Genomic DNA, 20,069 nt, shown 5'->3' on the forward strand with positions numbered 1-20,069 from the left:
GACAGCACTCCTTCTGTGGGCCTATGGAGCTGATAGGAACCTGCGAGTATACGAGAGTCCCGCAGTTCAATTGGGATTTGAAGAGGACACCGCTGACACTGCGTACATAATCATCTGCCCCACAGACTAAACTCTCGCCAATTCTATGAGAGGTACCCTATAGATGTTGTGGCGGCCCCGAGATAATAGTCGACTGATATCGGGTGTCACCAATGTCTCACAGAGGGAGATTGTGCCCTTCCGGCATGTGGAAAAAATGGCCGACCCTTATCAGGATCTCTTCCCTCGTTCCAATCTCCAGGTGCAGAGTCGGCAGAATGGAGAGCAAATATGGACCGAAGCACGTTCCCTGTAAAAGCCCGGCTCTTAACCTAAAGTTAATCCATGGACCTATGAGTCGGGCGCTAAAGGCAGGATAGTGTTCGTTATGACCATATAGATCTAAAAATATCAAATCTTTAAAGATCTTAGATGTTACGTTCTAATTTAATGACCTCCTCAAATAGCTTCAGAACCCCATAACCAAGACCCTCCATCTCAGTGTAACCAAGCGGCCGCTGCGCCGGGGCAGAGCCATAGCCGAAATAATGAGCAATAACGGCTTTCACTCCCACAACTCCAACCTTGGACAGTGCGCTGTTAGCATGTGCAATCTTAGCCTGAAGCGTCTGTGCCCTTTCCAAGTCCCCAGCACGGTACAGACTCAGCAGCTGAACAACGATCTTGGGCGCTATATTAGCTAGCATAGATATAACGCCCCGCGAGTCCGACAGGAGCGCATCAGCGAAGAAATCACATTTTGCACTAAGCGCAGTGGAAGAGAGCGGCCACAACGTTGCAGAGAGCCGGGGCAGTCTTCCACCACTAGTACACGGTGATTTCAACCCGGTGATGCTGGGAACGCTGCGTGCGATGCGGATAATGGCATCGCAGGATACGTCGATACGACTCGTAACGCCGGGAAAGTTGTATATTAAAAGTGGGAGCGATGATTTAGCGGCAATCTATGTGTATATATTGCTTGTCAGGGAGAGTGGCAGAGAGTGTACGGAGAAAGAAAATCTGGGCATATGTTTACATCGCAAAAGAATCCCTGCAGAAGGGGCACATTCATTGCAGCTGTCCAGGCTGTGGGTGGTAGGACAAGAGCAAAGTCTGCCCCTGAGTCCCTGGCCTCGGTGATATGGGCGAGAGTGCTCTGGACACTGGGCCCGGCACATCCGACTATTAGCTGGATATCGCGATGTCCAATTTTCTTGCAGTGTGTGCGGGCCGCTCGAACAAGGGCCATGCGTTCTGAATGACTGGGATGAGGAGCATCACCATAGCTCCCTTGGATCACGACGCCTGCGATTCCGGCCTCGGCCATGCGTTGGACGTGCGCAAGGGTGCTGATCAGGTCAAGGGAGGCATCCTCATTAAAGAAGGTGACTGAGGCGGCGTAGACATCGAACTGGGGGTTGATGTTGCCATCTGGATGACCTGACTCGCTCATGGTGCGACGATTGTGGAAGTCCGTAAAGAATAAGCCACTATCTCATCTGCGGGTAATAATTGAAGCAATCCGCTCTATCAGCCTGTTGGTGGAGCTCCACATGGAGTAGATACGGCTCAGGGTGGACTGCAGGAGATAGGAAGTGCCCGGTGGAGGTGGAGGTGGAGGCCTTGTATTCCTCGGGTTGTTGGATGTTGAGACACAGATTGACAACGAAAAAAAGGGTGTTGTGTGCAGGCGTATCGGTCTAAGATGCTAACGAGCGTTCTTGGTGATCTCCATCATATAGCATAACATAACTTCCTTTTGGATTAGATAGTCAATCAGCGAGTATTGTAGTCTACCCCATATTCAGGGCTGTCTCCAAACGCGGGGAAGATAAGCTCGCAGAAGACCATTTATAGTTCCCCAGAGCCTACTCTCGCCCTTACTCTCCCGTTTCCTGCGGTTATATCCCTCGAGCACCTCGACTGACGTAAAAATAGCTTCAGAATGGACAAGCCCACACAGACGGAGAGCGCCCCTGGCAATGTCGACGTGGCAAAAGGCGAAATCATCGAGGACGCTGATCCAGCCCTCCGACTCACTGGTGGAGTGGTGGTCGAGTTCACCCCTGAAGAAGAGAAGAGTGTGCTGAAAAATATCGACGTCCACATGTTGCCCCTGATGTGCTGGGTCTACATGATGCAGTTTGCCGACAAATCCACGTTGAACTATGCATCACTCATGGGTCTGCAGGCCGACACAGGCCTGGTGGGAAATCAATACAACTGGGTCTCGAGCATATTCTATGCAGGCTTCCTTGCCTGGGAGTAAGTCAATGTATTCTTATTTTCCCAGCTTTGACTGACCAAGGATAATACAGGTTCCCTACCACATATCTCTTCCGACGGCTGCCAGTGGGCAAATACACTGCTGCCAACATCTTCTGCTGGGGCATCGCCCTGTCGTGCCATGAAGCTGCGAACAACTATGCCGGTCTACTCGCCTCTCGCTTCTTCCTGGGAGCCTTCGAGGCAAGCGTCACCCCCGCATTCGTTCTGATCACATCGATGTGGTTCCGACAGAACGAGCAGGGCCGACGCATGGGATACTGGCTCGCCTGTAATGGTGTCTCCCTGATCCTGATGGGCTTCATCGGCTACGGAATCTCTGCCATCCAGGACGCTCACCTCGCTCCCTGGCGGATCCTTTTCCTCATCCTGGGCCTGGTCACAGTCGTCACGGGGGCTATCTACTGGTGGTATCTCCCGGACAACCAGTCGAACGCCAAGTTCCTCGACGACCGCTCCAGACTCATCGCCATCGAGCGCATCCGCGATAATTTCCAGGGCATCGGCAGCCAGGTCTGGAAATGGTCCCAATTCCGCGAAGCCTTCCGAGACCCTCGCACCTATCTCTACGTCTTGTTCTCGCTGCTCATGAACATCCCCAACGGGGGAATCACCACCTTCGGCTCCCTCGTCATCAAGTCCTTCGGCTTCTCAGACCGACTCTCCCTCTTGCTGCAGTCGCCCGCCGGGGTATTCGATATAGCCGGAAAACTGCTGTTCACGTACGCCTCGGACCGCCTCCTCGACCGGACAGCGATGGCCTTCCTAGCAATCCTGGTTGCCATGATCGGCGCAGTAATCATGATCGTAGTGCCCCAGGACGCAAAGCCCGCCCTGCTCATAGGCTACTACATGATCAGCGTAGCCGGCGCCGCATGGGGTCTCATCATGGCAGCTATCTCAAACAACACCCTAGGATACACAAAGAAAGTCACCGTGAACGGACTTCAGATCGTGGCATACGCCGCTGGGAACTGGATAGGCCCGCAGACGTTCAGGGCGGATGATGCGCCGGAGTACAGACGTGGCAAGACAATCGTGGCCGTTATGTATGGGGCGAGTGCGGTGGTTCTGCTCGTTCTGCGCTTTGTTAATGTACTTGAAAATCAGCGGAGGGATCGTGTTCAGGCGGAGCAGGGAGTTGGTTTGGATGATGAAGAGACTAGGGAGGCTGTTCAGCGATCCAAGTTTATGGACTTGACGGACTTTGAGCAGCCTCATTTTCGTTATGTGAAGTAGACAAACCGTACTAGCTAGAAGTAGGACTGAGGTATCTACTGGCTTAACTACTTGGACTGTTATTATACGTGGTTTGAATTGACTTGATCGATACTGATGCTCTAATTTACTATGTATCAGAGACAGGTAAATGATTCAATTACAAATATTATGATACTATGAGATCTGTAAATTACTATTCAGCAACTCCGGCTGTATATACAGGGTTTAACTGGTAGTGTTAGATTGCTACTACATGTGGTCCTTTAAATTGACTTGGGCGATATTGATGCCTAAATATACTTATTACTGAAGATAAATGCACCAAATACTCAACATTATGCCACCATGAAATCTGCAAAGTCCTCGTCCGGCAGCTCCGGCTGCACATCCTCATCCCCCATTAGCCCCAAATACCAAGTCAAATCACTCCCATCAAACTCCCTCGCCGCAAACCCATTGCCCAAGTACCCAAACCGATTAGCAGTCGTATAGGTCAGATTGTAATCCTCCCACCTAGGCGCCTTCATCGTTTCAAAGAAATGGATTCTGGACCCCGGCCACATCATAATCTCGCCGTCGACCGTGCCCTGTTTAAACCACGAACGACAGGGCGAGGACCACGCTGTCCGCGGCAGGAATTGCCGTCGGTGCTGGACAAAATCTGCCACGGCCTCGGGCTTCACATCAAAGGAGGTGACACCCTCTTCGGACATCTTGCTCAACATTTGCAGGAAATGCTTCGAAACCGTCTCGGTTATAGGCAGGAAGCTCCCATGACCGTACGGACCGTAGGGGCCGTTGAAGACTGCAGTTTGACCGCGTTAGCTGAAAGCTTCCCCCCTGCCACATTTCAGGAACAACAGAGTGGCTTACTGAGGTAATTAGGGAAATGAGGCACCGTAATCGACAGATACGTGTTCGGGCAGTCAGCCCACTCCTTGCTTAGACTGCGCGAGCCTCGACCGATGGTAGGATATGCCGGTTTCCAGCTTACATCGAAGCCCGTGGCGCAGACGATAACGTCAAACTCATGCTCCGCACCATCGGCGGTCCGAATACCGTTCGGTGTGAACTCCTGGATGCTGGAGGAGACGACGCTGACGTTGGCCTCGCACAGGGCCTCCAGGTATCCAGCCCCGGGTGTTGGGCGACGACAGCCGACGGCGAAATTGGTGGGTACGATCAGATCGGCCAGTTCGGGTTTCTTGGCAAGTCGTGTGCGCATGTCTCGTTCGGCCGCCTGGGATGTCCTTGTTAGATATGAAGGGGGGTGTGATCAAAGTGTAACTGACTGCTCTTGCATCTGCCTGCTCCTTGGATCCGTTGAGAATGAAGCGGAATCGCGAGTTCAGCTCGGACTCGATCTTCTTTCGGTATGCAAGGTACTTAGCTGGGTCTGATCGAAGGATTTCCTTCTGTTTCTCGCTGTCTGGTCCTGTTAGATGGATAGGATATTGGGTTTCAAGCAGCTGATCTCACATTTGAAGTTTGTTCCTCCTTTGCCTGCAAAGCGCTGCCCAAAGCTAGCAGTAACCCAGGATTGACTTCGAATTAAGCATTTCAATGAAGAAACAACTGCAAAGAATAAGTCTTACACACTGTATGAGCAAAATGATAACAAACCAGGCTGGATATTGGGGACAATCTGGACAGCAGAGGAGCCCGATCCAATGACTCCCACTCGTTTTCCTTGAAGCTGAATGCTGTCGTCCCAATTCGCACTGTGTAACATTTGACCCTTGAACTGTTCTCGATTGGGGATCGCAGGCCATTTCCATTTACTGTGGCAACACTTAGCAGCCTTATGTGTAGACGGACGGACAGACTTACTTGAGAACACCGCTTGCGTTGATCAGGACATGAGCTTTGTCCTCAAAAACTTCACTTGAACCTTCCAATTTCTGGATTTTGAGATGCCACTGCTGGTCATTTTCGTCCCATCTGGCATCGACCACCTTGCGGTTGAGCTGCATGTACTTCATCAGGCCGTAGTCCTGTGCAACAGATTTAAAGTAATGCAGAATCTCAGCCGCACTCGAATAGCTATAGAAAATTAGACCACAGCATCACACCGGAATACAAGGAAAACATACAAAGAGGACCAGTGCGTAGACGGGGCCCAGGAATACTGGTAATTCACCGACGGGATATCGCAGCCACATCCGGGGTACTTGTTCTCATACCAAGTGCCCCCGATCGAGGGATTCTTGTCGTAGCAGACCAGGTCTATATCCAGGCCGCTGTTATCCACTTCGTGGGCGAAATTAATGGCACTGGCACCGCAGCCAATGACAACAACTCGGATCTTCCTCGCGATACGGCTGGGCTGTTCGATGATCTCGTAGCGGCTTCCTGCATTGAAGCCATTCTGGCTGACCCCGAGAGACCCCATGTTGCAGCTGTTTGTATGAGCGCGTGCTTGTTTTGGATGTTGACTTCAAGGAACTCGGCTTCTTTTCTACTTGATCCAGCTTGTTGAGGAGATGACGCCTTTTGCCTGTCCAGTGGAGCTCCACCAGTCCGTCCACCAGCCATAAAGTTGCCTCCACCCGATCTCATTTCTTGGACTTATAGGAGTGTGGCCATCGAGAGGCCGTATACAATATTGAAAACTTAAACGAGAAATTATATCACTGTTATAAAAATATATACGGCCGTGTGAGGCTTATGAGACTCCTCTGCAGCCACTGCAATTCTGGACATGGACTTCGCTCCAGTATACCATATTCCAAATATTTGTATTCCGCTGATAACTAGCACGAGTGAGATATCTATTCCCGTCTCCAGGTACAACCCTCATTCCAGAATTCCAAGCCCGCCTCCCTCCGCGCTGTCCCATGAACCGCCGCACTATCCAAACACTCGCCCGCGTACTCCCTCGCAGCAATCAACCGCCCCAAAGCAATATCCACCGTCGGCAAGCTCGCCCCATGCGCATCCGCAATCGACAACGCATGCCGCATATCCTTGCACGCCAGTGCAGCCGCAAACCCAGGCCCTTGTTCCGGCGGCGGCGCATACGCACCACTCGTTATACGCGTCGAAAAACCCTGCAGCACGGGGCCGAACATGCTCCCTATGAACTCTTCAAGAAGCGCCGGGCCCAGCCCCGTCTTTTCGGCGATGATGTGTGCTTCGGAGATTACTTCCATGAAGCTTATGACGAGGATGTTTCTAACACAACAAACAGTCAGCGTGGTTGACGGGGCTAGATCTAGTAGAGTAGAGTCGGTTTTTTACATACCCGCATATCTTGAGCGAACTGGACCTACGCACGTCTTCGCCAAGATGTATAATACTGCGTCCCATCACATCCTGGATGAGCTGCTTTACAGTCTCGATCGCAGCGGCGGGGCCGGCGATTGCGAAGATCAGTTTCCCTGCTGCGGCGACGGGCCTGGCGCCGAACACGGGGGAAGCGATGAATGATGCGCCTCTTTCAGTGAGGCGTTGTGCAGTGGACGCGGCCGAGTCTGGGTGGATTGTGGAGGTGTCGACGAAGATCTTACCGGCGAGGGAGGTATTGGTGGTTAGGGCTCCGGTAATAAGAGAGTCCAAGACGGCATCATCGGAGATCTGTTGTTATGTGAGTAGCTGGTTGTTTGCGAAGGGACGGTGCTGTACCATTGTGAAAATAACATCGGATGCCTGGACCAGGCTTTCAAAATCGCTCTCTCGGACTGCGCCGGCGTCTTGCAGTGGCTGGCCCTTTGATATACTCCGGTTGCTGTAGTGCAGAGGAGGGAGGTTGTTCGCCTGGAAATGCTTCTGCAGATTGAGAGCCATGTGGAGGCCCATGGATCCGAGGCCAAACTGGCTTGTTTAGTGATTTTCCGTGGAGGTTGAGAGGGGATACATACCCATCCAGTGTTTGGGGCCATACCGTCTGCGGGTGATGTATACTGGTGAATACAAGGTGTTGGGGGTAAATGAAATGAAATATCTAGTTCAGAGGGCCAGGGTCTATAATGGATATACCAGGCCTGCAGTGATACAATGTGGAGCTCCACTACATTCTTGGAGAACAGTCCACTCCACAAAACTGACGAATCTGGATAACTCCACATATTACTATTACATCACGCCAGGCCCGTGCTCGGCGGAGCAGCCAGAACTTCCTCCACGACGGTGACCATGGACGGCCCAAGACCCCAAACCGACCTGTCCCTGCACGTTCTCCGCAGAAGAGAGATGTACAAGTCCTCCCCTTGTTCCAGCAGCCCAACAAAGCTGTCCCGGTCCGTAGACCAGATACGGGGGTCTCGCTCTCCCCCGCCTGTGCTGACAGCGACGGCCTCAACAAGCGTGTTGAATATCAGCATCGACGACTCGGAAGTCCTCGGCAGCTCGTTGAACGTATCCAGGTGGTTTCTTATATCCTTGCCTGCACGCCTCAACGCCGCCCACATGCACAGGAGGATCCCATAGCTACTTGCCGTCACCCAGGGTGGTTCCCGGCATCGTCGTCCTCCCTCCTCGCCAGCGATTTGGGATAGCGCATTCGCGAGGTCGGCTAGGAGGGTCAGAATTCCCTCATCACCCCACAAATGCGGCTGGAGTAACGGCGCGGACCGTCTAACAGCGACGTAGTTTCCGAGCGTGAGATGGATGGATGTCGCCAGGCCTGCAAATATACCGTTGTCCACGATACCGCCGATGAGGAGGGGATCAGGTCGGCACAGGCTGATTTTGATAAAGCAGTAAAGGATCTCAATAGTCCGCCACAGAGGGAAATGGGAGCTTTCACTCGTGCATGCTTGGTCCTTGGCGATTTTCGAAATCGCTCTCATGGCACTGTATACTTGTTTGTTTTGAGCCTGGGTGAGGATATGGAAGGCGGACGGATCGGCCGGGCTTGGAGGCATTTGATAGTAACACCGAGTGAAGTCTCTTATTAGTGTATTGATGTTTGCAAGGACGCATAATGTTGCGAACGGCGAGGCGGCCAGAGCAGCGAACAGCTCGGGGCTGGGGGATTCAGTCATGAGCTGTTGGGTAGCTATTGAGAGCGAAGCCGTGGCAATCCGCCGAGAACTGTATAGGTAGTCTTCAGATAATACTCCAAAGTGCTCATTCACTCTCTGGATCCAGACCTGGGAGTTTGGAGCTTCCCATAAGTCACTCGGGAAGGGAAGTTCCCAAGCAAACTCCATTGGCGAGAGTAAGGGCCGTGCATTGGATGGTAGAAAGACATACGAGTCCACGAATATCAGAGCATAAAGCGAGACCTTGAGCGACTCAGTATTGATATAGGATGTCAACCGCATATAAGGGGTTTCCGAGTCGACTTGGTCAACCAGGTCGTTCCTTTGAGATATCGACGGTAGAAAGTCCGGCACGGCAATGCCCTGTATCAATGACCCCAGCTCCCGTGTGGCCTAGGCGCAATATTAGAAGTGGTCGTGTAATTGGTAAAAACGAGTAGCCTACGTCAACAATATTCCGCAGCAGGCGTTTAGCTTCGTCAAAATTAGCAGAGTCCCTCGAGTACGCCCCGTAGATGATATGGAGAATTGCGGCTTGCAAAACCCAGATCTGTCGAACCTCGCCACGCTCAGCGGCTACCTACGATATATCAGCCGGTAGAGGTAAATAAGCAGTGTTGGTCTCACCATGCCGTGAAGCTGCGTGCTTCCGTGCTTCCAAGTATCTTGACGCCATTTAGCACATTCTTCCGAGTCACTTGGATTGCACGATGGAGTTGGGTATAAACTCCCAATAACTGCAACGATGTTAATCAAGACCTCGGGTGATGAAGGGATGGGGAAGGTCGGCCGATGGAGTAAAGGAAAGGCTGGATGAAAATTCTCGAAATAGGCCTTGATATACGATGCAGTACCCTCTCTGGGGGTCCTAATGTTGGCAGCCACCAGTCAGTTCACCATCAAGGTTTTGCAAGACGAGACAACATACACCAATGGCGGAGATGCGGCCTGGGCCTGTGAATATGCATCGTGGAGTGGGCTGTGTCCAGAGTTCAGCAAGGGCTCCGGGACTACGAGAGAGGCAATGGTCTCTGCTATTTCTGGTGGACTAGAATCTCCCCGGCCTGCCAGGCCAACTTGATCCAGGACTCGGCAACGATGGCGGTGCCGTTTATATACATCACTGCAGGCGATTTAATAAACGCAGAGGATGGATGCACTCCTAGCAGGACACACCTCCGTGAAAATCGGGCATGGCACCCAGCGCACTCGAAGGCCTTGCGGGAAGTACCACCGTGTCCTTCGGGATAGGTTAACTGGCTGAGATACTGGAAGAACCGTTCCTTGATGCTTACGGGCAAGCTTGTGTCTTTTGAGATTCTCCTGGTCGAGGATCAGCAGGAAGCGATGGTCCTATCTCATACGGCACTTACACTCCTCGTAAACGACTTTGGGCACTCACTACATGGGAACGGACGAGAAAGACCTGTACTCTCAGCACAGTCCGCCATGATATAATTAATAGACAGGAATAATTCAAGTGATGCAGTATTACTCGAAAGAAGACAGGCGATCCTCACGTGCAGCTACTCCGCATTGACCGCAGTCTCCAAGACTCCAACTGTCTCCAACTCGCCAATAGCAACATTTACCGTAATCTACACGGCCTCACCTTCCCGTAGCACCAGCTCTATGGACGCCATATCACTGCCCGGGGGCTGTTTAATGGCCTTTAACTCCAGTCTATCATCCACCTTGCTGAAAATCTCTTTCCAGTCCTCCGCCGCACGTTCCTGGGCATTGAAGCTGTGCAGCATAGTCAGATCCTGTGCGCGTAGCACCCTTTCAACCTGCAGCGGCACAGCTCCGGGATCAGGCATCACAGAGTCGACGACGATAATCCTGGAATTTTTTCCAAGCACCGGGACAAGTTGGGAGAGAATCTTGACAGCATCGTCGGTCGGCCAGTCATGCAGAATCATGCGGAGGAAGTATACGGCAGCTCCCTGGACAGGCTGAGGGTTGAAGAAGCTATGGGGGAGGTATGTGATCCGCTTTTCAAGGGCAACACCGTCAGGGAGGGAGCGGAGGTCAGATTGGGCATTCACAACGACATCAGGGAGATCCTGGACGACGAATATTAAAGAGGGGAATTGGCGAGCGAGAGCGATGGAGACATGTCCTGTTGACCCGCCGACCTGTAATCGTAATAAGTAAAGAATCACCAAAGGATACGATGATATAGGTACATCAACGACAGTGGCTTCACCCAGACCAGCCCAGTCAAAGCTTGCAATGGTGTGCTCAACACTAAGGTGCCGCGCAGTCCCCGCAGCCTTCATAAGATTCTCGAAGTGGCATTTACGTTCGGGGAGTTGTGCCAAATGCTCGAAGAACGGGAGATCGGTCTCGTTCGCAACATTATACGCCGTGTGCGTTCTGCTCAGACTCTGCGGCCATCTGGCATGGGCAGACACCATGGCTGCAGCTGCGGGCGCAGCAACATCGCAGAACCATGAAGCGCGCGTCCGCTCATGCTGGTTATGCCGGATATAGAGCGAGATGGCAGAATGCCCGACATGTTGAGGCTCGGGCTCCTCAAAAAGCCCACTGGTCATCGCCATGCGGATGACGCTCTTGGCATGGACGACTGCGACGTTGGCTTTGGCAGCTAGATCTGTATATTTAATGGAACCCTCAGGCGGCACGATGTCGAATATTTGAAAATGTAGCAGCCACTGGACAACTGCGGTTTCGTTGAACTGCTCTTGTCAGTCGTAACCCGCTGGCGGGTCTATGGCTTACTCCTGTTCTGAAATGGCTAATATACTCGCTGGGTCCGGCAGCGAGACGGAAAAGACGCAGAGAAGCGTCCATTATCTGCTGTCGGGCATCCTGGACTTCTGGGGGTGCATCATGAGGTAGGACAGCTGGCGGGGTATCTCTATCAAAAGAGGGACGAGGAAGTTCCGATGCATCAAGATAGGCATTTAGGGTTTTGATATTCTGTTCAAGCTTTACACCCAGCTCCTCCATTGCAGTGGTTGAGTGGTGCGAGTTTGGTATGTGCGCAAACGCGGGGCATGTCAGGAATAAAGAATCTGAAGACGACGATACTGGGCCGCCATGCAGGTGAGATGGTATCAGCATCCATTAGGCTCTTGGCCTGCATATGTGCGACGGGATATGGGTTGTTGCAGGAAGTGCCTCGTGAGACAGATACTCGAAGCAGCGCACCATAGCCCTAGCATACTAGCTACTCGACAGTTAAACTGAATTTAGCTGTTATGATAGCTATATAATTGATGATAGTAAAGACAGCGTCAAGGCTCAACCCTCGCAAGAAACCGCCCCAGACTCTCACAAAGCCGATCAAGAACCCACTCTGGCTCTGTCTTCTCAGCTAACAGGGGACTATCCTGTCCGATCCAGTCCCAGTTAAGCAGGCCATATTCGTCCTCGTCGAGACGGATGCTTTCATCACCCTCTTCCCCGTCTCTGCCACCTTTGATGTGTGTGAATTGGATCAAACGGATAAACGAGACCCATTCTTCATAGCTATATCTCTTTCGCTGCCCGGAGACGGCGTCTTTGATGGTCTTCTGGATTGCATATACAAGCTGCTGCCCTAGCGTATGGGTCGAGCGTCTGGGTGATTTGGCCAGGGATTCGAGGGATACTCGGCCGGAGGACTGTTCTCGAGCACGAGATGAAGGTTCCGTCTGTTTCTCTCGACGGCCTCTCTCCAGATCAGATTCATTGTAACCGGGTGATGGATTCCTAGATGCACCTATATTCTTTACCACGGCAGAACAACGGGATATAACAGCCCTGTAATGGCGCGACTGCGGCAGAACAGTCCAATCGGCGACAACATTCGTAGCCTTTTGATAGCCATCGACAAGCGTCTCGCTCATCTTTGAGATAAGCGAAGTCATTGTCGGCACAGCCAGTAGAGACCAGACAACAAAGAATGGCCTGGATGCATTAGTATTAGGCGTGATTTCTCCATACCCTATCGTCAGAAGAGAAGTGAACCCAAAATACAGCGCCTGAAAGTACGTTAGATCGTCCTCCAGGGCCCAGAATATAACGGCACCAACTGCCCACATAATTCCAAAGATTAGAATACTAATTACGAGGTTCACCCATCGTCGATATCGCACCGTCCCGTTTTGGATGGCGCGCATGGCGTCGAATCGGTCCCGCTCTTCTTTCATCTGCGAGAACTTGAAGGGAGTGCTCCCCCGCGATATCCAGCTAAACGCATGGATTGTGCTGATGATTGGCTTTCTCCGCGTGAATCGCTGCTGGTAGTCAATCTCAGCGTAAGACCCCGTCTCACCAGACCGCCGTACAACAGCCTTCCTCTTCCGCTCGGCATGGTGAAGCAGGACATCCTGGCGCTCGATCTGCTGCACAAAGCGATGAATACTAGATATGACCAAACCGAGCATGACAATCCCAATGACAGCGTATGGGAACACCAGTCCGCGACCAAGCGCAGTTGTCGGCGTGATATCGCCGAATCCGACTGTGAGGACTGTGACGTCGGAAAAGTACACGGCATTTGCATAAGATATGTCGATGACGTGGCAGAATATGACACCTCCGATGGCGAGCCAGACTACAAAGCTTGTTGTTTGAAGAATCAGAGTTCGTTGGTCGCTGGTGAGGGTGAAGTTCCGGGGGTAGTGGCCTAGGAAGTAGCCCAGCATATTGACCATGAGGATCACAGAGAGGAGGAGGTAGAGCACTGCGGAGATGACGGCGCTCCAGTAGCCCTGGGAGTAGCTTTGGTTTGGCGGGATGGGGCTGTGATATAATTCCATAGACACTGTCAATCCGATCAACTATGCAAGCGTCAGTCTTCGACTACGGCGGTGTATATTGATACTCACTATGACCGTCGACGACATCCACAGAAAGATTGACACAGGCAGCGCAATGATATACCGCACTAGACGCGTGAAATTGCACAGCAAGAAGAAATTCCCCAAGATACCAAACGCAAGCGACGTCGCATTCAGCGCGATACCCCTGTCCATGTTAGTTGACTATCATACCACCATAATAGTAAACTTGCCACTGAGGATCCCCAATACCCATTTGGACCGGAGTACCATCTACACCAAGCTGGCCGGGAAGGATGTTACTTCGCCAGGGGGTGACCAACGCAACGACAGACATGAGACTGGCGAGGGGACCGGTTGTCGCTGCAGCGAGGGGGATTGCAGTAGATGCGAACCACCAGTCCTGAGGCTCGTCGTCGTCTGGTGGTCTCATGTGGAAATTTTTTTGGAATTTGGACCAGGCTGAGCTGGAATCGTCTTTCCTGCTCTCCGTCGCTTTTTCGCGTGTCGCATGGTTTAGGGCTATCTTTTGGGACATTGCACGGTACCATTACCGGTTGTTTTCGTTGGTTTATTAAGACACGAAGTTTTCAGTTGATTTACGATTGATAATGTCTTGGGGATGCAGATATTGTTCATGACGCAGTTGAGTGCAGCCATCCATGGATCTCCTGCGATCCACACATTGACATCCGCTTGACCCACGAAGTACGCATTCGCAAGCTGCAAAAAACAAAATCAATGTATTTATATTATTACTGACCCAATCCAAAACACCCACTCAAAGTTTAGTCGAGACCTTTTCCACATCCCCAAACTGGCCAACGCCCCAGAGCCTGTCTGGCAGGGGTGGCGGGGTTTTAAGCTGCTCCTGAATCCGCTTTGATATCTCCAGAAAGCGAGTGCGCACTTCATCCCAGCGCCGGGCCAGATTCACCAGCTTGAAATTCCGTTTCTTCCATTCTCCGTCGACAATCACATGCTCGATATCCCCAGGGTTTGCATGCAGCACCACAGCCGCGATAGGATCACTCCATCCGAGCATGTTGGGGCTGTCCCCGTTAAAAACAACCACGTCTGCTTTCGCCCCGACTGCTATAACGCCAATATCGTCTCTCCACAATGCACGGCCTCCCTGACGGGTCGCGAGAAGGAAGGCTTCTTCCACCGGCATTGGATTCGCATTCGGCAGCAGACCGGTGTCCAGCGTCTTGGTGTAGTTCCTCAGACGGGTTAACTGAAGCCAGAGTCGGGCCTGGCTGAGCATATCTCCAGAGAACGTCCATGTCGTGTCAACGCCGAGACAAGCCTGGTCGGAGATCTCATGGCCCGTAGCCTGTCCGTGGCCATAATGGCACTCGGACTCGGGCGCTATGGCAACGAAAACGTTATCGCGCCGCATTGTTTCCATGTCTGACTTGGACAGGAACGGTGCGTGCGAGACAATGATTGGTAGATCAACATCGTTCAACTCGTTCATGTCGCACAGGGCGCTAGGAGATGTATTTCCGTCTGTAAGGTATGAGTTGAGTATACCGAGTTGGTCAGGGAGGAACGTACGTGGCCATGGGCCTCCCAGATGATGAACAGTGAGCGCTTGAAGGCCCAATACCTCCTTCTCGCGAACGATTGCCCTGGCCGCTCCGTCGCCATTGAGAAGCGTAAACCCCTGGCCATCCAGCGACAACCCCGGAAGAACTAGGGGAAAGTCGTACTTGGCAAGGTCTCCAAACGCAGTCCATTGCTGGGCAATCGGAAAGTGATCGTGGTCCGCAACATCGTAGCACCACCAGATCCTGGCACCACTGTGCACAGCCGCGCGGTGGCCAGCCCTCATCACCTCGGGCGACCAGTTGTTGTGCGCATGCTCCACGTAAGAAGTAACGCCGCCATTTATTCCTTCTAAATAGCCCTCCAAGGAACTAAAGTAGATGTCATCTGCCCTGAACGCCGCCTGTGCGCCCGGAGAGCTCTGGCTCATCCAGTCGAAATACTGAGACAGTGTCACATTAGGGCCCAATGTGCGATACGCGGACTGCCACATGTGGACATGCGCATTGACAAAGCCCGGCGAGACAATCTTGCCGGAGACATCGATGATTTCCGTTCCATCTGGGACGGTGATGGCGTCACTGTCTTCCTCAACTGCCGCAATGCGGTCGTCCACGATCAGCACTGAAGCCCGTCGGAGCACCCGGATGGACTTGGTTTCAATATCGAACGAGATCACGGTCCCGTCCTTTAATAATTTCGGCGCCATTTTATCGGAAATGTGAATGAGAGGTGTAGTATGTACAAGGTTGGAGAACGTGGTTTATGAGCGGGGGAGGCGTCACTTAATAATCGGGGCGAAGAATCGGCCCATGTATAGAAAACAAAGCGATTGGCGAGATTCCTTTTGCCGTTGTATCATACCATTGATTGCTATTCCTTTGCTTCTGTGTATTATTGGGCAGGAACTGCTGCGATTCTTGGTCTCCGGGGCCCGAACACCCCCGCTGTCTCCAATCCCATCTCGTCTCCAACTCTCGTTCTCTCAGACAACACGTATCAACAACATGACCACCTTATATCCCGGCGAGTCTCTCGACACTATCGCTGGCTTTTCCACAATATACCACTACCAGCCTGCTCGCGCCGAAAATGCCCGTAAGAGGAACCCGCTCATCGTCTGCGTGCCTGGAGGCTTACATCTCGCCCGGGTATTCTATGGCGGCCATCCTGGCTCGAAAACCAGCGACTTTGTAAGCCATTGGCTATCGGAGAATGGATATGGGGTGCTTTCTCTGTCTTATACGCTGGAAACAGATCCTGAAATCATGCCGCCCACTGGAGCCAGGTTCAGGATTCGCGACTGGGGTCGTCAAGCAGCCGCGACAACCAAGAAGATCATCGACGAAAAGAATCTCGGCGACCCATCAATAGTTCTGATCTCATGGAGCATGGGAGGACGTATGGTCGTGCCATTCAATATCGCCGCAAAAGAACTGGGTCTCCACGTCCAGCAGTATATCAGCTTCGCAGCAACCCCGGGGTTTTCTACCATCCGGCCCCCGATGCCGGGCTTGACCTGTGCGGACTCAGGCTACTTCCAGGTTCCTCCTCGTTTGGATAATTTCGAGCGCCAGCTGTCCGAGATGGACGAGTTGAACGGTCGCACTATCATCCCTCGCGACATCTACCGCCGAGAGTACGTTGGGGCGACCCCCATCAATTTAATCGGACTCGGACTGAAGTACGACGGGAGCGGGTTTGTTCGTGATGAGATCCCTCATGAAGAAGACTCGCAGGTTCTCAACGTTGCAAATCTTCCATTCATAACGGCTCTTTATCCGACGAGCATTCTCGATGCCAGTCATGCGATGACGGACAGGGCAGGCTGGGGGTTCCTAATGACTTACAGTCTAGAGTCGATGATTGGGAAAAAAGGGCTGCGAAAGGCCAATGAGTCTTCAAAATGGGACGCACTACTGAATCATGTCCAGTCTGCGCCGACAAAACTGTGTCTGCCTGTACGTGGGAATCATTTCTTCTTCATTGGGGAGCAGTCGGCTCGAGACACTGCCGGGATGGTTGACAGGCTTATTAGAGAGGCAGACCACTTTCAGTCGGAGTTACAGAGTCTCATCGCATAGATTATAGAATTTTATACATCTGTTCAAGTTTCAAGAGATGAGTGGGTATATTATGTATACAATGCCCGGCCCTTGCCACCAATAACGCCTGCAACTCCAGATAATTTGACAGCCATTCCCTTTTTATTCCTTCTTCTCTGCGCCAGCTTGCCTCACATGATCTTGGGCTGTATTGCCTGTTGCAGCTATGTCTCCCTCCTTCGGTTTATCCAACGCAATCATCTCATCACCCCCAATCATTCCCTTCTCAACCGCATTCGACGTTCCGGCAACTTTGGCAATAACGCCCCCAGCAACGATCGCCGCGACCGGTAGGGCACGCATCGAGNCTGGGAGGCCATTCTGTAGACTGGACAGCTTGGCGAGCTTGGCCGCCTCTTTCGCCAGAGTAGAGGAGAGGTTGTTTTGAGGCATGGGAGGGTTTAGAGGTATAGATAGGTATGGAAACAGCACGGCCTTTTTATCTGGGGGCAAAAGGTGGTGGTTACAGCGTCAAGCAGCAGAGGCGACATCTGGAGAGGAGACAGAACTTAGAGCTCGTCTGAGTCATAATTTAGTTTAAGTTAGTTTCAGCTAACTGGTTCCGCAACTTGGCTTCAATACGAATTCATGTTGGTAACTAGTGCTTATCCGTACAGGCGAGGATTATGTTGATCGATCGCATTGTCGGAGTCTGTGGCTCCGACTTTGAGAGCAATATTGATGGCTTGCGCAGGATGCGTTTGGTTCAGGTAACTTCGTTTATATTGTAACGTGGTTTTGTCTTCCCATTGATCTGCCTTTCTATGTATCTAGACGAGCGCTTGTCCTTATTCACTGGCCTGTGCGTGGTTGCCAATAGCTCATTGATGGGGCTGAGAAAAGCACAATGTATTTCTAGAATAGAGGGATTTATTGGAAGTGTTTCCTTTATGTATTATGAACGCGATTACGGTGGTTTATTCTTGCTTTTTGCATGAGTGCGTTTGCACCCGGTAAGCTAATGTATATATTTTTGTCTACCCTAGCCGGACGGACCTCATCGAGAGACCAATAAATTTGGGTTAAAAATTCACATCATTATTTTACAAAAAGTCTATATAAAAGTCGATTCGCTAGTAGATAATTAATATGCGTACTTGGAGATGAGAGTAAGGGAAGAATGTGGATGGCGCTTAAACATCGGTTTTCTCCTTGGATACGGAGTTCTTCTCACTAGCTTCCTGTTGCTCCCCAGTTTCAAGGTCGCGTTTCGTCTCAGAGTCGCTACCGTTCTCGTCAGTAGATTTTTGGTCTGATCCATTCTCATTCACGGTCTTGATATTCACCCATTCAACAGCAACAGCACCCAGGATGGCAGCTGCGCCAAGGCCTGCAGCGACAATGAAAATCTGCGACAGCGTATAGTTATACGCGTCGACAACTGTGCTGAGTTGGTCCGAGGGCACGCTTTCCCTGAGATCAGTCGCGCCAGTGTTCACAATAGCGTGAGCATCCAGTCCTGCGACGTGGGAAAGACGCTGCACGAGTTTCGTAGATAGCAGGTTCTGATCCACGGCCAGGAAGACGACACCTCCGAGTTGTTGCATGAAGAACATAAGTGCCATGCCGATTGGAACGTCCGCTTTTGAAAGCACAGTCTGCGCCGCCAGGTTGGATGTCTGGAAGCCGCAGCCATTTCCCAGGCCATAGAGCACCTGGTAGCCCATCCAGTAACTGTGGTTGGAGCTCGGGGTCATGGTCGAGAGTAGGCCGGCACCGACGGAAGCGAGAACTGGGGCGACCAGCATGGCCGGAACGTAGTACCCAATACGCTGAGTCACAGCAGCCGATAAAATCCCCATGATAACCAAGGCTAGGACCAGTGGAATAGTGCTGAGTCCTGCCTGCGTGGCCGAGTCTCCCTTGACGACTTGGAACCAGATGTTCAAGTAGTATACAATTGACATCATGGCTCCGGTAAACAAAAAGATGAAAAGCATGCTGCCAGCGATCGAGCGGTTCAGGACGATGCGCATTGGTATCATCGCCGTGTCAGGAGTAAGGACCTGCAGCACAACAAAAGCCACGAGAAGGACAGCAAATGTGACGAAGAGACCGATCATTGTCGGTGCTGACCAGGCGTAGGTAGTACCGCCCCATTCAAGGGCGAGGATGAGACTAATGATTGAGGGAACGAAGAGGCAGACACCCAGTGGGTCAAGTCGCTTAACCTGAGCCTTGATACCTTTCTGCGGAGCTGGGGGAGCCTGAGAGTTGAACAAGAGCAGCACCGCGACTAGCGTGAACCCTCCGATGGGGAGATTGATATAGAAACACCATCTCCAAGTGCTGGATATAGTCAGCTAGGAAATTCCATTATTCATGTAGATATAGGTCACGCACACATTGTCCGTAAAAGCGCCGCCAATGATTGGCGCTACGACAGATGATACCGCAAAGATCATACCCGTAATAGAGGTGAGCATGGGACGCTTGCGGAGAGGTACAAGCGAGACGATGATCATCATGGCTCCAGTGAAGATGCCGGCCGAGCCAATTCCAGCAATTGCGCGTCCAACAATAAATGCCGTAGAGGTCGGGGCCGCTCCACAGATAACGGAGCCGACCTCGAATACGATAATGCAGGAGATAAAAGTCCACTTTGTTGAATGAAGCTGGTAGACCCGGCCAAAGACAGGGTTAAAGGAGGCAGCCGTCAACATGTAAGCACTTCCATACCAACCGATGTCGTTGATTGCGTGGAACTCGTTGGTAATAGCTGGGATTGCAGTGGCGATGATTGTTCGGTCCTAGGGTATGGTATCAGCCAAGGGCCAATGTCAACTTGCTGAAAGACTACTTACCAATGCAACTAAAAACATTGATAGATAAACGCCCAGCATAATCAGCCAGAACCTAGGAGACAGGGGTTGGAAATCCTTTTCAGCATCGGCAGAATCGCCTGGCTGCTGGGCTGGCTTGGTCTCGTCAGTAGAAGACATGGTGCTGATGCAACTCGGCGAGTGAGAATGTTTGCATGGGTCGTATTCGATCCATGACCGGGACCTTGTTTAATATTTATATCCATCTTGGCGATTCAGATTGTATTCCCGAGTCCGGAGTCCCTTCGGGGGTTTGAGTTGTTG

At 51.8% G+C, this 20,069-nt stretch overlaps 10 protein-coding genes across 10 annotated transcripts; 2 read left to right on the forward strand and 8 right to left on the reverse strand.

Annotated features, from left to right (window-relative positions):
• Positions 1–467: 467 nt before the first annotated feature.
• Positions 468–1,495, reverse strand: ASPSYDRAFT_153897 (dihydrodipicolinate synthase family protein; the record flags this gene model as incomplete). The annotated part of the gene is made up of 2 exons (XM_040842329.1): positions 468–1,004; positions 1,079–1,495. The coding sequence occupies 2 exons, from the start codon at positions 1,493–1,495 to the stop codon at positions 468–470; spliced, it is 954 nt and encodes a 317-aa protein (XP_040701119.1).
• Positions 1,496–1,987: 492 nt separating this feature from the next.
• On the forward strand, positions 1,988–3,659 carry ASPSYDRAFT_204637 (allantoate permease family MFS transporter; the record flags this gene model as incomplete). The annotated part of the gene is made up of 2 exons (XM_040843865.1): positions 1,988–2,307; positions 2,361–3,659. 2 exons carry the CDS (start codon positions 1,988–1,990, stop codon positions 3,565–3,567), a joined length of 1,527 nt encoding a protein of 508 aa, XP_040701120.1. The 3' UTR covers positions 3,568–3,659.
• A 225-nt stretch (positions 3,660–3,884) lies between these two features.
• Positions 3,885–5,941, reverse strand: ASPSYDRAFT_204638 (flavin-containing monooxygenase; the record flags this gene model as incomplete). Its single annotated transcript, XM_040843866.1, has 7 exons — positions 3,885–4,354; positions 4,423–4,789; positions 4,842–4,978; positions 5,029–5,124; positions 5,173–5,330; positions 5,380–5,592; positions 5,643–5,941. The coding sequence occupies 7 exons, from the start codon at positions 5,939–5,941 to the stop codon at positions 3,885–3,887; spliced, it is 1,740 nt and encodes a 579-aa protein (XP_040701121.1).
• A 379-nt stretch (positions 5,942–6,320) lies between these two features.
• Positions 6,321–7,430, reverse strand: ASPSYDRAFT_90612 (NAD(P)-dependent oxidoreductase; the record flags this gene model as incomplete). Its single annotated transcript, XM_040852359.1, has 4 exons — positions 6,321–6,723; positions 6,794–7,125; positions 7,174–7,362; positions 7,410–7,430. 4 exons carry the CDS (start codon positions 7,428–7,430, stop codon positions 6,321–6,323), a joined length of 945 nt encoding a protein of 314 aa, XP_040701122.1.
• Positions 7,431–7,628: 198 nt separating this feature from the next.
• Positions 7,629–9,985, reverse strand: ASPSYDRAFT_90613 (fungal specific transcription factor domain-containing protein; the record flags this gene model as incomplete). The annotated part of the gene is made up of 7 exons (XM_040852360.1): positions 7,629–8,927; positions 8,980–9,114; positions 9,162–9,402; positions 9,463–9,657; positions 9,711–9,774; positions 9,830–9,857; positions 9,908–9,985. The coding sequence occupies 7 exons, from the start codon at positions 9,983–9,985 to the stop codon at positions 7,629–7,631; spliced, it is 2,040 nt and encodes a 679-aa protein (XP_040701123.1).
• ASPSYDRAFT_1050269 (uncharacterized protein) lies at positions 9,823–11,710 on the reverse strand. Its single transcript, XM_040839824.1, has 4 exons — positions 11,280–11,710; positions 10,724–11,236; positions 9,908–10,672; positions 9,823–9,857 (listed from the first exon to the last, which is right to left on the reverse strand). Exons 1-3 carry the CDS (start codon positions 11,622–11,624, stop codon positions 10,133–10,135), a joined length of 1,398 nt encoding a protein of 465 aa, XP_040701124.1. The 5' UTR covers positions 11,625–11,710; the 3' UTR covers positions 9,823–9,857; positions 9,908–10,132.
• Positions 11,711–14,102, reverse strand: ASPSYDRAFT_1049955 (potassium channel family protein). The gene is made up of 3 exons (XM_040839823.1): positions 13,561–14,102; positions 13,376–13,514; positions 11,711–13,327 (listed from the first exon to the last, which is right to left on the reverse strand). The coding sequence occupies exons 1-3, from the start codon at positions 13,863–13,865 to the stop codon at positions 11,798–11,800; spliced, it is 1,974 nt and encodes a 657-aa protein (XP_040701125.1). The 5' UTR covers positions 13,866–14,102; the 3' UTR covers positions 11,711–11,797.
• Positions 14,103–14,108: 6 nt separating this feature from the next.
• Positions 14,109–15,587, reverse strand: ASPSYDRAFT_90616 (uncharacterized protein; the record flags this gene model as incomplete). Its single annotated transcript, XM_040852361.1, has 1 exon — positions 14,109–15,587. The coding sequence occupies one exon, from the start codon at positions 15,585–15,587 to the stop codon at positions 14,109–14,111; it is 1,479 nt and encodes a 492-aa protein (XP_040701126.1).
• A 220-nt stretch (positions 15,588–15,807) lies between these two features.
• ASPSYDRAFT_79546 (thioesterase domain protein) lies at positions 15,808–16,962 on the forward strand (the record flags this gene model as incomplete). The annotated part of the gene is made up of 2 exons (XM_040851006.1): positions 15,808–16,839; positions 16,876–16,962. Exons 1-2 carry the CDS (start codon positions 15,886–15,888, stop codon positions 16,960–16,962), a joined length of 1,041 nt encoding a protein of 346 aa, XP_040701127.1. The 5' UTR covers positions 15,808–15,885.
• A 1,154-nt stretch (positions 16,963–18,116) lies between these two features.
• ASPSYDRAFT_153790 (MDR family MFS transporter) lies at positions 18,117–19,925 on the reverse strand (the record flags this gene model as incomplete). The annotated part of the gene is made up of 3 exons (XM_040842320.1): positions 18,117–19,272; positions 19,327–19,733; positions 19,788–19,925. 3 exons carry the CDS (start codon positions 19,923–19,925, stop codon positions 18,117–18,119), a joined length of 1,701 nt encoding a protein of 566 aa, XP_040701128.1.
• Between the last annotated feature and the right edge of the window lie 144 nt (positions 19,926–20,069).

Source organism: Aspergillus sydowii (genome assembly GCF_001890705.1).
Source record: "Aspergillus sydowii CBS 593.65 unplaced genomic scaffold ASPSYscaffold_7, whole genome shotgun sequence".
Taxonomy (NCBI): Eukaryota; Fungi; Ascomycota; class Eurotiomycetes; order Eurotiales; family Aspergillaceae; genus Aspergillus; species Aspergillus sydowii.